This window comes from Rhineura floridana, chromosome 1 (assembly GCF_030035675.1).
Source record: "Rhineura floridana isolate rRhiFlo1 chromosome 1, rRhiFlo1.hap2, whole genome shotgun sequence".
Lineage (NCBI taxonomy): Eukaryota > Metazoa > Chordata > Lepidosauria > Squamata > Rhineuridae > Rhineura > Rhineura floridana.
Genome location: NC_084480.1, coordinates 46,780,978 through 46,798,250, shown reverse-complemented (window position 1 = coordinate 46,798,250; position 17,273 = coordinate 46,780,978). Strand labels below are relative to the sequence as shown.

The 17,273-nt window shown below is 39.7% G+C and overlaps 1 protein-coding gene, 1 long non-coding RNA gene and 1 other non-coding gene across 7 annotated transcripts in view; 1 reads left to right on the top strand and 2 right to left on the bottom strand.

Moving 5' to 3' along the window:
* AGGF1 (angiogenic factor with G-patch and FHA domains 1) overlaps positions 1 to 6,400 on the top strand; it is a 40,383-nt gene extending 33,983 nt beyond the window's left edge. For both annotated transcript variants that reach the window (XM_061620295.1, XM_061620304.1), the window contains exons 11-14: positions 1,498 to 1,580; positions 2,575 to 2,702; positions 3,878 to 3,977; positions 5,184 to 6,400. In XM_061620295.1, coding sequence (XP_061476279.1) covers positions 1,498 to 1,580; positions 2,575 to 2,702; positions 3,878 to 3,977; positions 5,184 to 5,384 — 512 coding nt within the window. In that variant the 3' untranslated portion in view covers positions 5,385 to 6,400. The remainder of the gene's footprint in view (positions 1 to 1,497; positions 1,581 to 2,574; positions 2,703 to 3,877; positions 3,978 to 5,183) is intronic.
* Positions 916 to 9,986, bottom strand: LOC133381325 (uncharacterized). 4 transcript variants are annotated; one of them, XR_009761663.1, is made up of 5 exons: positions 9,533 to 9,986; positions 7,544 to 7,708; positions 5,164 to 5,281; positions 3,131 to 3,221; positions 916 to 1,503 (listed from the first exon to the last, which is right to left on the bottom strand). It is a non-coding gene; the product is annotated as an uncharacterized LOC133381325 (long non-coding RNA). The 4 variants fall into 4 exon arrangements; XR_009761660.1 differs by lacking the exon at positions 9,533 to 9,986 and adding an exon at positions 8,770 to 9,483; XR_009761659.1 differs by lacking the exon at positions 7,544 to 7,708 and having other exon boundaries at positions 916 to 1,508; positions 9,533 to 9,983.
* LOC133376003 (small nucleolar RNA SNORA47) lies at positions 7,910 to 8,040 on the bottom strand. The gene has a single exon (XR_009760386.1). It is a non-coding gene; the product is annotated as a small nucleolar RNA SNORA47 (small nucleolar RNA).
* Positions 9,987 to 17,273: the final 7,287 nt, after the last annotated feature.

Sequence of the window (17,273 nt, the reverse complement as noted above, 5' to 3'; positions counted from 1 at the left end):
CTGTCTCACCTGCAAACAGTGCAGGTCAGCTGGCAGGAATTCAAGAGCTGCACTTCCCTCCTGGAACCCCAAGTGCAATAAAAGGACCCTCAAAGGGTGCTTGTCAGCTGAGAAGCAGTGCTTGTAGGGCCATAGCTCAATAGTAGATCACCTGCTTGCATGCCTAAGGCCCTGGTTCAGACCCTGCTATTTCTAAGCAGGGCTTTGAATGTCCCTGTCTGAAAGCTGGAGAGCTACTGCCAGTCAACGTAGACAATACTGAGCTAGATGGACCAATAGTCTGACTTGGTATAATGCAGCTTCCTATGTTCATGTGCTGGGAGAGGTCCTCTGTTCTGAAAAGACAAACTTAGACAGAAGCACTAATCACTGTCTTTCACCCTTCTCTGGAATGAATGAGGGCATTACAGAGGCTTCAGTGTAGTACTCTTCCTGCTGTATACCAGCCTAGAGTACAGTACCGTCCCTGCCACTATGCAGTGTGGGAGCAGTTTGTCAGGAACATAATCCCAACTCTACAAAGCTGAAAAATGTTATCCATTCTTTAGATCGGGGTGGGAACCTCTGGCCCAGAAGCCAAACACAACCCACCTGACCTCTCTTCAGGATTCTTCTCAGTCAACTGCTCTGCACTGTCCTCTAATAATTTTACTAGGCTGCAATGTGCCCTTGAACTGTGATGATACCTTTTGCTTGCGTCGATGGAGGCTGGAGAGTGGTGTGTCTCGCCCACATCCACCATGGGGATGGGTTCCTGGAAAGTTGCCCATGAGAGAACATGGCCCTCAGATTGAAAAAGGTTCCTCACCCAATTTAGATAAGGCTGTGTAGTACATCTGGGATCTGAACTTAAATCACCAGCATAGTCTTTAATAAAGCTATTATGAGTTGCATCTCAACCTCCTTTAATAACGGTTGGAATTCAAAAGAAATTTATTTAAGTATTTATATTGGCAAAGGCAGAATATTGCTTGTTCCATTATACAAATAGGCACATAACATAACAAAAAGAATGAAAATTGTATTGTCTGCAAAGAACATAATAAAATACTTCAGTCTTAAATTATACAGTAATATAAGATCATTGATTCACATGGTGAGCAGGTTGTCAGCAGGTACACTAATATTATTATGAAGCATTCGTAGATGGATTATTACTACATTTGTATCCTGTCCTTGTTAAAAGTGCTTAGCACAGCATTTTGGTCTTGCAACAATACTGAGATACACTTGGAAATAGCGATTAGCCAAAGGCAGTCAGGTTCCATTGTTGAATTCTTATCTGAGTTTCCCAGATCCACGATTTGCAGTCTCACCCCTGCACCATACTGTTTGTTCTTGGCTTTGATTAGATTCAGGTATTTAGTACTTGTCCATATAAGTAAACTAATACCTAGCATCACACAAATTGGAGCAATCTTTCTCTGATTTGATTCCCATCTGCAGATGGGACTCTACAGGCTTTCTCACTTAAATTATATTTTTGTATTCTTTCAGTTTGCCCTGTTCTGACAAAAGAAGAGAAGGAATTAGTTAGAAGGAAAGCGTTAAAACAAATACGTGTTAAATATGGCTTGCAGGTAACTTTAAAAAACACACACCACATTGTTATCTGATAAATGATTGGATTTGGAAACCTTTTTTTTACATTTGTACTGTATTCTGTACCATATTTGCCTTAGTTGTGACAGTTACAACTGTTAAGATGGGAGTGAAATGTCTTATGAAACATAAAAGTGCAATTCATTGAGCCTGTGCAAGCAAGGAAGCCCTTCAGCAGTTGTATCAGTGACAACTCATTGAGATGGCAACCCAGTCTTTTAGATTGTAGACAAGGACCCTGACTTTATCCTAGCTGTCATTGCTAACATACTGCTGCATTTCAAAGAAGTCCTTCATGTGCACAGTTGAGAATACAAGATCAGACCACAGGTCTACCTAGTCCAACATTCTGCTTCTCAAGACTGGTCACAAAGGCAATAACCCCCTCCTACTGTTCTCCAACAGTGGATGTTCAGTGGGATAGTACCTTTGAATCTGGAGGCTTCTTAAAACTATCAAACTAATAGTCATTGACAGACCTGTCCTCCATGTAATTTGTCAACCCCCTTTTAAAAGCCATTTATGCTAGTGGTCATCACTGCAATTTGTAGCAATAAATTAACTGTGCATTGTGTGAAATACGTCTGTTTTGTTTGTATTAGGAGAGAGGCAGAAAAACTCTCCATATCATTCTTTTTTTATAAACTTCTGCTATGTTCCTCTGCCCCCTTAGTGGTTATTTTTTCCCTCTCAACTAAAAAGCTCCTAATAATTTAGCTGTGTAGGGAAAGTCCCAATCATTTTGACTGCCCCCTTCTGTGCCTTTATCTATACCATAAGTATTTTTTAAAGGAAGCTATGAAATATATCGAGAATTACAGTTAAGCTTACAGGATAATATATTGTGAATTAAGTGTATTTAATGTGTACCCAAAGTGTGCATGAGTTTTTTTCTAATTTACCTAATTTATTGTTTAATGTCTTGTTTGAAAACAGTTCACAAACATGGGTTTGTTTTATGTTTTTGAAAAGAATACAGAATATGAGAATGATAAAGTTATAAAAAATCCAAACTACAAAGACAGAGCAGGAAAGCGCCGTGTGACAGTTGGAAGTGAAGGGAACTTTCACAGAGATGATGCTCCTGCATCTGTACATGTGTAAGTTGCTAGTTGGTTGATTTTCTGTGTGTTTATATATCATTACAAGTTGTAGGTTTAGTTACATGTTAATCTAGCACACATGTAATGCAGTTATTCACAGTACATACTTCTTTTCTAAACCACAAATCATTATGTATTTTGGAAAATTGTTTGTGTGTTTGCTGTGCATTTGGATGCTTCTTAAGATACTGTAACAAATTATGTTTGGATACAATTGGACACTGTTTTGAATCAAGATAGTAGTCTGAACCTTTCAAAACTGCACTGATTTTTTTTGGTTAAAATTCTTGAGCAACATCGGGTACAAGACTGCTAGTATTATATAATTAGCAAACCTAATCTTTAGAGAAAAATCTTTAGGCATTGATAAAAATGGATAAACAGATTCACTGAATAGGAATGAATATGTAATCTATAATACTTACGAAGAAAGCTCCTAAAACTTAGCATCCACCCAGTTGCCACAGTGATTTCCAAATGAATGCTGAGCCAGTATTCACCAGAAAAACTCAAGCCCTTTATGAAAGAAGTTCCAGATTAAATTCCTGTCAGTTGCAGCCCTATTCAAACAAGTTACCACCATTATATATTACATTAATTGGCTGTACCTCAGTGGTGACAAAAGATTCTTTCAGAAAGGCATGTTGGTAAGTCTTTAGGCTTGTGTACTGGCTAGCACGAACTCTTTGCCACCTAGCAGCCATGTGCAATAGTGATGTGTAACAGTTGGCTATGGCAGCTGCTGTCAATGAGGTAATGTGTGTCTACAACTGTCACATCAGTATAATAAACCTGTCAATGACTCCAGCACCCCACCTCCTGCTGAAGTAGTTTCTTTTAAAAAAATTAATAAATCACATTTTGTTATCCTAAGCAGTTATGGCAGCTCATTTAGGGCTTCGTAGGTAATAGCCATCACCTTACATTGGGTCTGGTAACAAATATAAAGCCATTAAATAGGAATACCATAAAATGGTCTGAAAAGTGGGCACCAGAAATTATTTGCTGTTGTGTGTATCCCTATATAAGAACATGAACAACTTTTTTTTAAAAAAAGGATACAAATGTGTAATAGTCCCAATGTAGGAGAAACAATTTTACCCCAAAATATAAAAGTAAAATATTATTCCTTCTACTGAGTACAGTATACATTTTACTTTTTGTTTTTAAAGTGAAATTAGTGATAGCAACAAAGGTCATAAAATGTTGGAGAAGATGGGATGGAAGAAAGGAGAAGGACTTGGAAAGAGTGGTGATGGAATGAAGGATCCGGTAGGTCTACTTCAATGTATAGATTGAACAGAAATTAAAGCTGTAGTCCTATCATTTCAACCCCATTGAAATTAATGATACTTACTACTTGTATAGGATTGAACTGTAGAGTACGCATAGGCTGCAATCCTGTGCATACTTGGGAGTAAGTGTCATTGAACTTTGAGTGACTTCTAAGGACACATGCAAAATATTACTGATGCAGTTTGCTTCTACAAGAATGTGAAATTGGTTTGAGAGGCCTTAATTGGTTTGAGAGGACAAATGCCATACAAAACCATAATATTTTCAAGGATGTAGTTCTTTCTACAGTATTAAACTTACAAGTATTGATAAAGCAGATCATTAAATTTCTTTCTAAACTCTTCATTTTCACTACTTGCCATCAAGTCCAAGAAACGATAGCTTTCATAGTTCTTAATACCACATGCTATTATGACTGAATAAGAGAACACTTCCATGTAACAAAACTGATAAGAGGAATAAAACACACAAAGCCTTTAAACTACAGCGATGCTTAGATGTTCGAAAAAACTTTAGTGCTTTTTTAGAGGAAGTTTCACTGGTGGAGAATGAACTCAAAAGGGCATGTTTAAGCTTTCATAAATCAAATTACATATTAAAGCAATATGTGATTTGATGAAATTTAGCACTTACATTTAACAACTATCTTCCCTGTCAGTTCTTGCATCATATCACTAACAGTTCCATTTGGGGATTTAATTAAAAAAATAAACCTCACATCAAGCTTATCCCTTGACAAGATTCCTTTTTTGATTGCCTCTTTGTAAGTCATTGTTGGTCAGTTTTTGCCTACTTCTAACACTGTGATTCTAATTCTTATTGGAGGAGAGTGGTTTGTCCTTATTTTGAGATTTGAAGGTGCTACACTAATTCTGGACTGTTCTTGCAGAAAGGGAATGTGCACTGGCTTTTTCAGGAAATAAAATTAACATTGTATCAAAGTGGGCATTTGGAAGTAGAGTAAAATGGCATGACCCGTTATTGTTATGTTAATCACACTGTTCTTTTAGGATTGTGTTATTTTTTGATCATGTTGTATTTTTGTTTTGGTGGACAAATGTATCACACATATCAATATACTCTTTTAGCACTCCTCATTCTATGTTGCTCTCAAGCTTGTCATAAAAGTTACGGAAAGCTTATTTATTGAATTTATACTTACAAGAATTCAATGTCTGACAGATCAAACTTCAGCTGCGCAGAAAGCATGCAGGCCTAGGTTCAAATACACCTGTATCTGCTGAAGAAGTTCAGATCATCAACACCAAGAACAAAAAGAACTGGGAAAAAGCAAGAGAGAGATTTGCTGAAAACTTTCAGGAATCTAAAACACAGAAAAATGTACCAAAGGATCTGACTTGGGTTAGAGAAACTGCAGAATGACATTCAGAGTTTAACATGTTTAAATAGCTTTTTCATTTTATGCTAAAATGGAAGTTGAATTGTTTGTATTATATTTCTTAGACAACTGTACTGGCTGATTAACTGCAATCCCTGGTTGGGTTTATATGCTATTTTTATTTTTCTTTAAAGCACAATTTCTTTAATTCACAATAGTGTGAATTAAAATAGTCCAGGTCTTGTTTGAATGGATTTTGATACTAACTTTTTGGAACATGCATAATTTAGGAGGGAAGACATTTTAACCTACCTAGTCAGTGAATTGAAATATTAATTTCTGCCTGTTCTTGGACTCTTCATGGGTCTCATAGGAATGTATGCATTGATGCACAAAATGCCTTGTGTATTTTTAACAGAAGAGGAGCGTCACTGATATGCTTCACTACTCCATTCCTATTATATGAAATTACGGAGATTTTCTAACAACCTTGTTTTCTTCTGTGAAGGATGCTGTTGAGGGTTATGTACTAAGCTTGTAGTACCCTTGAAGGAAGCATGTTCAGAAATTGCCACGATAAGTCAGAGCTGTTCTACACTTTAAGAATTGTTACTAAAAAGTTGATGTGGGGGAATCATGACTGATTATATGCTTCCTGGCTGACTCAAGAACTCCTCTTGAAAGGCTAGCTTACAAAGACAATTCTTAGCCTAATCTTTCTATGTGTGCAGGAAGTTCTGAAAGGTATTCAATCATGCATTTTTCTACCTGCATTTGGAGTGATAGCCAAGAGTTCTGTACTATGTTATTCTTAAAGTGTAGATTGCTCCTAAGACGTAAACTGCTAGCTCTAAGTCAGTCTCCAAGCCATTCTTATGTAGGCCTCTCTGAAATCAGTGGGATGGCTTAGAATTTCAGCGGACAAACACTGTTAATCTGTTGGCCCTGTTCTGAATCCATTGCTGGCAATGGAGTTTAGACTAGGAACCTTTGTTTTTCTTTGTTTCAGGGCAGAGGTTGAACACTTATTTATTGAATGTTAATAAAACAGTGCTTTCAATTGTGTGAGACTTTTAATTCATGAATGTGCTAAACAAAGGAGGGGGTTTACATTAAGTTTTATTTGTGGGTAGACCAATCTGATTTCCAAGAGCTACTCTAACTGGCCAGTAGCTGAAGGGGTATGTACCTTACTATAGCATAACTTAAGCAGTTATCATTTGTTATTTAAAGATGTGATGCTGAAGTGATTTACACCAGCAACTCCATGGGAGTGTCTCTGCCTGCTCATCTGGACAGCTGCAATGGTTTAAAGGAATTGGCTGCCTGAATCCCATATTTTTAAATATCACTATAGCTTGGGTTGGGGGGTTGAGAGGGGAAGATCTGAGAACCAGCCTTAATCCTTAAATGTTTAAGTCCCTTTTGAAACCAATTTAGACCAATAAGGATGTCAGTTAAGAGATCAACTGATCTAAAATGTCTTAGACTGCAGTGCTAAACTTGTCTAATACAGAAGTCCCTATGAATTAAATGGGGTTTACTTCCAGGTAAAGGGGTTAGCATTTCAACCATAATCAGTTACCCAAATGCCACTATGATCTACTTAAAACTTGTACCCTCCCTCCCTTTATGGTTTACGTAATTAACAGCACAGTCCAGATTTACTGAAATCATTAGACACTTGCTGTTAAAGGGAATTGCAACTTAAGTGTGATACTGAACACATTTGATTTCATATGAAGACAGCCTACACCTTTTAAGTTTTAATGCTACCATTCCACTGTAGCAGTTACCTGCTTTTTGAGCAACTATACATAGTGATTCATTATAAGTTGTACATTAATTAAATTGCCTTTCGTTATCAATCAATATCCTCACAACTTTAAATCAGACAAGATTATAATTACCATAGCTTTTCAAGAAGAGGGCTTTAGATTGTAATTCATATTGAAAGCTGGAAAATGTTCTCAAAACAAGACATACACCATTATACATGCAAGTTAATAGTATAGGCATGAGCAGAACCATACTGAAGGTACAAATCTGTATTTATATCCCATTTTTATCACATATCCGAGGCAGGTTAAAAAAGCAGGAGAATAAAGAAGGAATTATTTCTAAATAGTCATGTCACTCAGTAGGTTCCCATATCCCCTATTTAACAGTACAAATCAGCAATGCATTCACATGGCCTGCTTACTGTGGTTCCGCTTCACCTTCTTAACGTTTTACGCGTGGTTCCACGGGCAGAACATCCGTCTTTTTTTTAAAAAAATTGCATGTAGTTTTGTTTGCATATACAAGTGAGATTTCCATTGTGCCAAGGCTCTGGACTGTATCCAACTTTCACAACTTCCTAGTCAACCTATTAAGAGAGCTATTGCTAGTCGGGCGGTATATAAATTTAATAAATAAATAAATTAATTAAGAGAAGATAATCAGATTAAAGGCTATGGTCTGAAAAAAACAAATAATTTGTCGCTCCTTGTGCAGAAACTTGCATTTAATGGAAGCATTGTATAAACAGAGGATCTACTTCCTTAAGCAGTCAATAGGGTTGGGAAAAATGATATATGCAACTAGCAACAGTGTTCCCACACAGGTCAAAGGAACATGACTTGCTTTTGCAGTTTTGATTTTGGAGGATGTAACCAATAAATGCAGTACATATAACTGCCTTATTTTCTCAATCCTCCACAACCTGGCATTTATTCAATTGCACGAGAGTTCCAATACTATTTACACTTGTGAAATTTCACATATATTTAAGGAAGCATTTGATAAATCCCAATGAGTATTTATGGCTGCAACCAGGACAAGAGACACCAAGCTCTTATTGTCGTTGTATGCCTTCAAGTCGATGATTTATGGTGACCCTATGACCTCCAAGAGCATCTGTTGTGAACCACCCTGTTCAGATCTTGTAAGTTCAGGTCTGTGGCTTCCTTTATGGAATCAATCCATCTCTTGTTTGGCCTTCCTCTTTTTCTACTCCCTTCTGTTTAGTTTAGTATTTTCCAGCAACTAATGGCAGCTTATCAAACTTGGTACTTTCATATTATGCAAGTACTACAAAAATCTCTCATGCCCCCCAAATCATAGAAAACAGTGCCACAAACTCAGAGCAATGTTCCCAGAGTAGTGTGCTTGTTTGAACTGAAATTTCCTTCAAAGAAAATGGATTGTGTACTCCTGTGATAATTATGAGTGGGTGGGGCACTAAAGAGCACTAGAGGAAACCCCATTTTATGAGTCCCCCCCCCGCTGCAATCCTTGGTTGTAACAAACCTTCACTGTGAGAATCTCCTTTAAGAGGAGTCCAGAGTGTTTGACAGTTGGCAAACTATTCTCACTGTCTGGGCAGTAAAGTGACATTCTTTTCTAGTATGTGCTATCTCCTACCACATTCCATCCTAAAATTCTTACCTGATGCAGACTCATGGTCTCACCACCAGCCAACCTTCGCCCCACCCATCCCCCACTTAGTTTACCATGTAGCCTGGTTAAGAGGTTAGGAACTGGGTTAAAGAGATGTTGGATGAGTGGCAAAGGCAATAGGCAAATTCTACAGGCCGAGGGCTGTTTCCTTTTTCCCCAGTTTTGGAGGATTTATTTCATCTGAAAGGGTGGCAAAAACAAAACAGTATATTTAGAGTCTTAACAGGACATTGGGCTCTTCAGAGTGGATTGTACAGTGCTTGAAGAAGGTTCTGAATATTCTGAGCTTTGTAAGGTGGTGGAAAGAATAGATCACGTTATTTGGGCTTGTATGAGATATGTGGAAGATAGACAGCCTCTCCTCAGTAGGTTTAGGGACTTGGGACTTACAAACTTGTCTGTGGGATCAGCCCTTCAGGATACGAATCATTGGGGCACAATATTAGGGGGGGGAGAGACGGCAGTAAGAATACTGGGCCCAACAGCTATGAAAATCAAGGTGTTCAGAGGCATCGCGCTACTCCAGAACTCTAACCTAACGCTTGCTTATAATTCTAAACAAAACTAAACTTCAAAAGATGCGCCAAACCGAGCCACGATGTTCCATAATTTGCGGAGATGAAAGGGAACGATAATGGTTTTAAAAAACGCCTCCAATCAAAATGCTATTTCTATCTGCCAATCTAACTAGAGCTGCAATCCTACACACCCTTGCCTGGGAGTAAGTCCCGCCGAATTCGATGGAGCTTACTTCTGAGTAGAGATGCGTACGCTTGCGCTGTAAAGTGCGTACAGCTGCTCCCTGCAGGAAATCTCGCGGCTGAGCGTTTGCAGAATTTCTTTTCGGATTCACCGATTACCACCATAGTTCTGTACCATCCATCTACGCCGGTTGCCCGTCTCAACTTGTTTCATACTTTGCCCGCCTTTCACATTGCCTTCCCTAATCCCTCGTCCGTCACGCATTTCCCAGTTTCGAGGCGCTTCTCGAGAGAGTGGTATTATCGATTCCACCCAGTTCATTTTCCTTCTGATAACTCCGAACTTGTTCGACTATCCTCCCAGAAAGCCCGTTGTGAGATCTGATGCAAAGCCACCATCTTCGTTGAAAAGCGCGGACAAAGAAAAGCACAGCACATTCCGGGCCTTGCCTTCAATCACAAAGAGCCATTTTGTTCGGTTTAAAAGGTGCAAGGCATCACGTGCTTTTTCTTAAAGAAGCCCTGCTCTATTCCTCACAAAAATACATTACCATTCAAACCTCTTTTAAACGCGTGTTCTTGTTTCTTCCCTGTTCAAACATTTCTAAATTATTTTGCTGTAGTAATTTTGCAATACTTTGCAAAAAGAAATTGCAAATATCTCTTGTCTGGTATTTAAAATACAGATTGTTTGCATCCTGTGCATGTTATAAATAAAGCTGTATTTTTCTTTTTTTAAAAAAACAAACAAACCCTACACAATTACCCCCCACCCCACCCCGTCTTCCTTCCGATATAATTTAGTTATCAACTATTTAATCTCTCTTGTAGGCAAAGGGTAAGGTAGAGTTACCCATTTTCTTGTTTCTGGCAGGAACAGCGCTGCTAGCAGCTCAATGGGACTTACATCTGACAGGAGATGTACAGGCTTGCACTGTAAGTTTTCCTTGTATGAGTATGAAGTGATAGGAAAGTTTCACCTAATGAATATTTCACTAGCATACTGTTGTTAGGGCAGAGGGAATTTTGCAGGAGGGAAAAGTTTGGCATCTTTACCTTGCAGTATTGGGAGAAACTAATTTTAAGCATTTTTAAATGCAATTAAAATGTGCAAACAGTAGTATATATAATATAACTACTAAATGCTAGAACTAAGTCATATTTATTCTGTACAGTGAAAAATTAGTTTTGGCACGAAACGTATGGCATTAGCCTTTTTAGCTGCCACAGCACACTGCTGGTTTATGTTTACCTGTGGCCTACTAAAACCCCTAGACAGGGCTTTTACTGCTGTCAAGCCAAATATATTTGTATATCTGATTTTGCCTGCCTAAATACTGAACTTAATATTTATCTCTGTTGAAATTCATTTTTGCAAGTTTATGCCACATTGTATATACTATAATACACCTGTATTGCAAATTGTGAGTGTGCATTTGTACTGCACCCCCTGCTCATAATATGGTAATCTCTATGCATCTTCTGAGTAGGAAAAATCTGAAAACCAAATATGGATTGTTATGTGTGAGAGTCACTCACAGATCTGTTGTGATTCACACTCAAAATTCACAAAGCATCCATGCAGTGGGAGGCCATAGCCAATCAAAGGCCATGAACATGCAGAAAAAGAGATGCTTGTGCAATAGTCTTATGTGACCATCTGTATTAGGTTTTCAGTGTCTGAAATGCATAACATTTTAAATGGCCTTGAGGATCCTTCCTTTGAGAAATATATTTAATTTTAACAGTGGCATGTACAATTCGAGACAACATCCAGCCACAAAGATTGTGTTCCCATTGACTAACAATTCTGGTAACTTTGTTCTTGTTACTTAATGTATTTATAGGCTGCCTTTCAATGCCATGCCCCTAAGGTGGCATAAACCTGGGCTCCTGCCACCCTGGGAGGAAGGGCGGGATATAAATCAAATAATTTTAATAAATAAACAAACAAACAAACAAACAAAAGCTATATGGATACATATCAAATTGGTATACATTACTATCAGTCAGCACTTTAGCATCATATAATGACACCACAAAGGTTCCAATACGTAAAATCAACAGCTCAGAATCACATAAACCAGCTGCACAAAAACACCCTCAGGGAAAGACAGCCTGGAAGATATGTTTTTGGCCCATTTGAAAGTCTATAATGTAGGGGCCAAGTGTAATTCATTCAGAAAGGAGTTCCATAACAGTGCAGCCACAACCAAGAAGGCCTTGCCTCTCATGCCCACCGACCCAATTGATTTTACCAGTGAACAGGACTTCTGAAGTGATCTTAAAGTATGGGCTGGACCTTCCAAATTTAGGAACGGTAGAAAGAGTTGGGAGCCCGCTTTGCTTCCTCCCTGATGGTCTTCAGGAAACTTGTAAAAACTATTTTGTTCCGGACAGCCTTTGGTTGGGATTGATGGGTCAGCCTAACACTGTTTTAAGTTTTTTATCTTTTAAATTCTTTTATTCTCACTTTCTTATATACGTACACATATGTATACATGTATGTATGTTTGTATGTGTATGCATAATGCATTTTATGTATGTATGTGAATAATGCATTTTATGCATTTTAATAGTATTTTGTGCATTTTAATTTACTGTTCTGTAATGTTTTGTGTTTTTATTGTGTATTTTATTATATATGTGTGCGATTTTATTGTAGCCACTCTGAGTGCCCTATTGTAGGGTAGAAGGGCAAGATAGAAATATTTTAAATAAATAAATAAATATGTTTAGCCTGGAGAATAGAAGATTAAAGGGAGACATGATAGTGGTTTTCAAACATCTGAAGAGCTGCTATGAAGAAGGCGGACCAGACTGTTCTCTGTTACCCAGAGGGCAGGCCTGCAACCAGTGGCTGGAAATTTCTGTTTCATACGCAGAAGGAAATTATGTTTCAGTGTTGTGTCCTAAGGACATGGCCGCAAGTTAAAAAAACAAAATCAGAACAAAATCTTCTTCCGTTTTTTAATTGTCTACAATACAGTAATTACCTGTGGAAGAACATTCTATTCTGATGTGTTTAAAAGGCCATGAAATGTTTGTGTATCTTACGGAAACATTTGTCATCTTCTTGGATCTTTATAGTTAGAACGTTAGATGGCAACTGTGATAACAGTTGGCATAAACATAATCATCTTACATTGACAACTGTATGCTCAAGCAAGAAAACAGTTGCTTGTTTTTTTTGGGGGGGGGGGATACTGTTTGCTTTGGGCCTGTGCTGTTTGTTCTTTCATATCAGAATTCAGCATCCTCCTTTAGAATTTTGGGGTGAAATCCAATGTCATCCAAGCGGACTTCCACTTGTGCAATGGAACTCCTCCTTCCATATCTTCCAAAATCTAATCCAGAAGGTCCCTCAAGTCTGGAGCAGATTTTGCAGGCGCTCAGGGGGATGCACTGGGAAGGAGAAGGAAAGTGAAGTCCTGTTGTGAAAGCAGATGTCCATTCTGCTGGCAGACAGGCACAGTTGGATATTGCTTATGAGAGGTGTAAAAATTATTTTTGTATTATTATTTTTAATAAAGCATTCCTTGTGTCTCTCTATGTGTGAGCTAAAGTGGGCTGTAAAATATGTGCTGAGCTTCCCCCCTATTCACTATGTAGCTATAGCCTGTTGCCACACATCTGGGATTAAGGAACAGAACTTGGTCAGATGGTGTACCTTCCAAAAAAAGCTGAGAACTGGTACTTTGTATTTTAGAGATTATATATTGTATTGTTCTACAAGAAAAAATTGTAATGCAGATAAGTTCCAAGAAGTGTACAGCAGTGGTTCCCAAACTGCTTTCACCATGCAACGCTTGAAAATTGCTGAGGATCTTGTTGGACCACTTAATGGTTTTTCTGCCTGTTGTATTTATTACCACTGATTTTGTCATGCTGTATGATTTTTAATTTCAGAGCTTGGAAAAGTTACTTTTTTGAACTATAACTCCCATCAGCCCCAGCCAGCATGGCCACTGGATTGGGCTGATGGGAGTTGTAGTTCAAAAAAAGTAACTTTTCCAAGCTCTGCTTTTTATTGCATCTTTATATATATATATATATTGCATTCTATGGTATTACAATTTGAATTCCGTAGAATTCCAAGTTCAAGGCTCTAGTTTTGGTGTACAAAGCCCTATACAGCTAGTTAATTTGTTTAATTTACTATTATTGTTGTTTTTACTGCCAGTGAAGGGGAGAAGTGCTTGTGGGATTTTCTGCTTCAGGTGCCAAATAACTTGGTCAGCCTTGGGCTGCCACCTTGCCTTGGGCAATAGAAAAGTGCCATTCTTGCTCTGCAAAGTATCTTGGGCAGTCCTGGCAAGGGTTGGAACTACTGTCTGGTAGAGTTATGCAGAAAAGGGACTTATGTGAAGCAGCGCACCCTTCTAAAAGCTACTTGAGAAGAAAATTAGCCATTGGTTATAACTAGTGCTGCTTTGCATCTGCCTGAAGAAATTGACTAATTTCCAGATGTTCTCTGGAATGTACAGATGTGTATCAGAATCTTGTAGATCTGTCATTGCATGTATGCATATTTCACATATCAAACTCACACAGCAGCTTGAAATTGGTAGTTTTTAAGAGTGCAGAAATGCTGGTTGGCTAATCAACCCATGAAGGAGCATGGGGGCTCTTCTCAATTGTCCCTACCTGTTCATTCCCCAACCATTATGTTATGTTATGGTTTATGTATGTACCAATTTTGGGCCCAAATGTCTCCAAAGTGATGAACAGCATATTAATATAAAAGTAAATAAAATGTTGTGCATACCCCAATCTCTGAGCGGTGAGAGACTTCTGGGGTTCCTGCGCTTAGCCAGGGTTTGATTTCCTTGGAATAAAGGTCAGCAGAGATTGTGGTGTCTTTAGGATATATATTTTTATTTACACATATATACAACCTAGCAGGACTGGTACCACCGGCTGGGCCAAGGAAGTGATAAATGCCTCCTTGAGTGAGGGAGTAGTCCCTAGTAGCCTCAAGGAGGCAGTAGTGAGACCTCTTTTGAAGAAACCTTCCTTAGACCCAGATAACTTGAACAATTATAGACCGGTGGCAAATATCCCCTTTTTGGGCAAGGTTCTGGAGCGGGTGGTTGCCAATCAGCTCCAGGTGCTCTTGGATGAGACCGATTATCTGGATCCATTTCAATCCGGTTTTAGGCCTGGTTTTGGCACTGAAACAGCCTTGGTCGCCCTGTACGATGACCTCTGTCAGGAGAGGGACAGAGGGAGTGTGACTCTGTTGATTCTCCTTGATCTCTCAGCGGCGTTTGATACCATTGACCATGGTATCCTTCTGGGGAGACTCGCGGAGTTGGGAGTTGGAGGCACTGCTTGGCAGTGGTTCCGCTCCTACTTGGCGGATCGTCGCCAGAAGGTAGTACTTGGGGAACATTGCTCGACACCTTGGACTCTCCATTGTGGAGTCCCTCAGGGGTCGATTTTGTTCCCCATGCTTTTTAACATCTACATGCAGCCTCTGGGTGCGGTCATCAGGAGTTTTGGAGTGCGTTGCCACCAGTACGCTGATGACACGCAGCTCTATTTCTCCTTTTCATCTTCTACAGGTGAGTCTGTGGATGTGCTGAATCATTGCCTGACCGCGATAATGGACTGGATGAGAGCTAATAAACTGAGACTCAATCCAGACAACACTGAGACACTGTTGGTGAGTGCCTCCCCTGCCCAGATGGTGGATGTTCACCCTGTTCTAGATGGGGTCACACTCCCCTTGAAGGAACAGGTTCGTAGTCTGGGAGTTCTTTTCGATCCTTCCTTGTCTCTTGAGGCGCAAGTGGCCTCGGTGGCAAGGAATGCGTTCTACCACCTTCGGTTGGTAGCCCAGCTATGTCCCTATCTGGACAGGGATGACCTCGCCTCAGTTGTTCATGCTCTGGTAACTTCTAGGCTGGATTACTGTAATGCGCTCTACGTAGGGCTGCCCTTGAAGACAGTTCGGAAGCTTCAGCTAGTGCAAAACGCAGCAGCCAGACTGCTGACGAGGACCAGCCGGTCAGCACATATAACACCTGTTCTGGCCCGTTTGCACTGGCTACCTATTTGTTTCCGAGCCAGATTCAAGGTGCTGGTTTTGACCTATAAAGCCTTACACGGCGTGGGACCGCAATATCTTGTGGAACGCCTCTCCCGCTATGAACCTACCCGGTCACTTCGCTCAGCATCTAAGGCCCTCCTCCGGGTACCAACCCATCGAGAAGCTCGGAGGACAGTTACTCAATCTAGGTCCTTTTCTGTAGTGGCCCCCGAACTGTGGAACAGCCTCCCCGAAGAAGTACGCCTGGCGCCTACGCTTCTATCTTTTCGGCGCCAGGTTAAGACCTGGCTATGCTCCCAGGCATTTTAAGCGTTTATGTTATAATTTAATTTTTTTATTTTTTCTTTTTTTCTTTAGTTGCTGCTTGTGTTTATTGTTTGTTGTCTGATTTTATTGTTGATATTTTGTATTTTAACCTTTTTGTACACCGCCCAGAGAGCCACTCGCTATGGGCGGTCTATAAATGAAACAAATAATAAATAAATAAATAAATAAACCTGAGCATAAAATGGAGGGGATCTCAGCATTAACACTCCAACAGATTTTGCTTCCCCATTAGGTTTCTAGGGGACTTCCCAAAGCCATGGTCTTGGATTTAGCACAAAGAGCAAGTCTCTCTGTGTTTCCAGCTTTCAGCTCCAAATCAGACTAACCCAAAATGTACTTCCTGTCCCAGCCAGGTGGGGGAGAGCTACCCTTGTTCCTATGGCAATGCATGTTCTCTTGACAAAGTCTTTGACATGTGGATCTGCCACTTCACAGGCCTGTTAACTCACAAGGAGAATGGCTTGGCCAGAATGATTAGCTTATGAAAGGAACTGGTTTGATCAGTACAGCAGGTTTCTTCCGCTGCAAATGCAGGATTACAGGCTTGAAGGAGACCCACAGGCATAATCCATTCCAACCCCCTGATCCTATAACAAAAAGTACAATAAATAAAACAATATAACAAAATCACGATCACACACAGCCCTTTTCATTCCTCCTGATTCCCCTTAGCTACCCTGCTGCCTTTAGGTGCTACAGAGAGGACAGATGCATTGCCAGTAACTCAGCTGCCGGTCCAATGAGATTCTGTATGTGGAATCAGATATGCCATCTTGTCCCTTGCCTCAAGCAGCAAATGTGTTGGTCTGAAGGGAGCTTTTACCCATGTTTGCTTGAACATGAGTAGAAGCCTCCGTGTGATCAGGTTCCCTACTCCTGCTAGAAAGGGTGTATTTCTTTTAGAGCCTTCCTTAAGTGACCTTTTCAATCCCCTGCCGCCTTTCTTTTTTCATCTATCTCATTCCTTCCTTACATTCGGACATCTCTTTCCATTTCTTCGTTATGTATCCCCCAAGCTCTGCTCTACACCAGGCAGCATTTTCTGCATGTTAGGTCCCATTGGGAGTTTTCTGGAGATGTTGTAGGTCAGTTCCTACTCTGTGGCTTTCTGGAAGACACAGCAGCCTAGAGTTTTGGTCATCCAGATGTTGACACTTTTCCTCAGGGCTTCATGTACCTACTTATCAAGGCTCAGTGATGGATCACTTAAACAAAGCAGTGCAAGGCCCTGGCTACTACACAGTACATTTCCATCTAAGTTAATAATATTTCTAAACACAAATAACAGTGCAGCCTCATTATTCAAAGGTGGCATGACACTGGTGTAGTCAAAACATTCCATTTCAGCGATGCTGTGTGTGGCAGACAGGAAATGATTTGCATTAAGTGAGGCTCAGAGACAACATGTG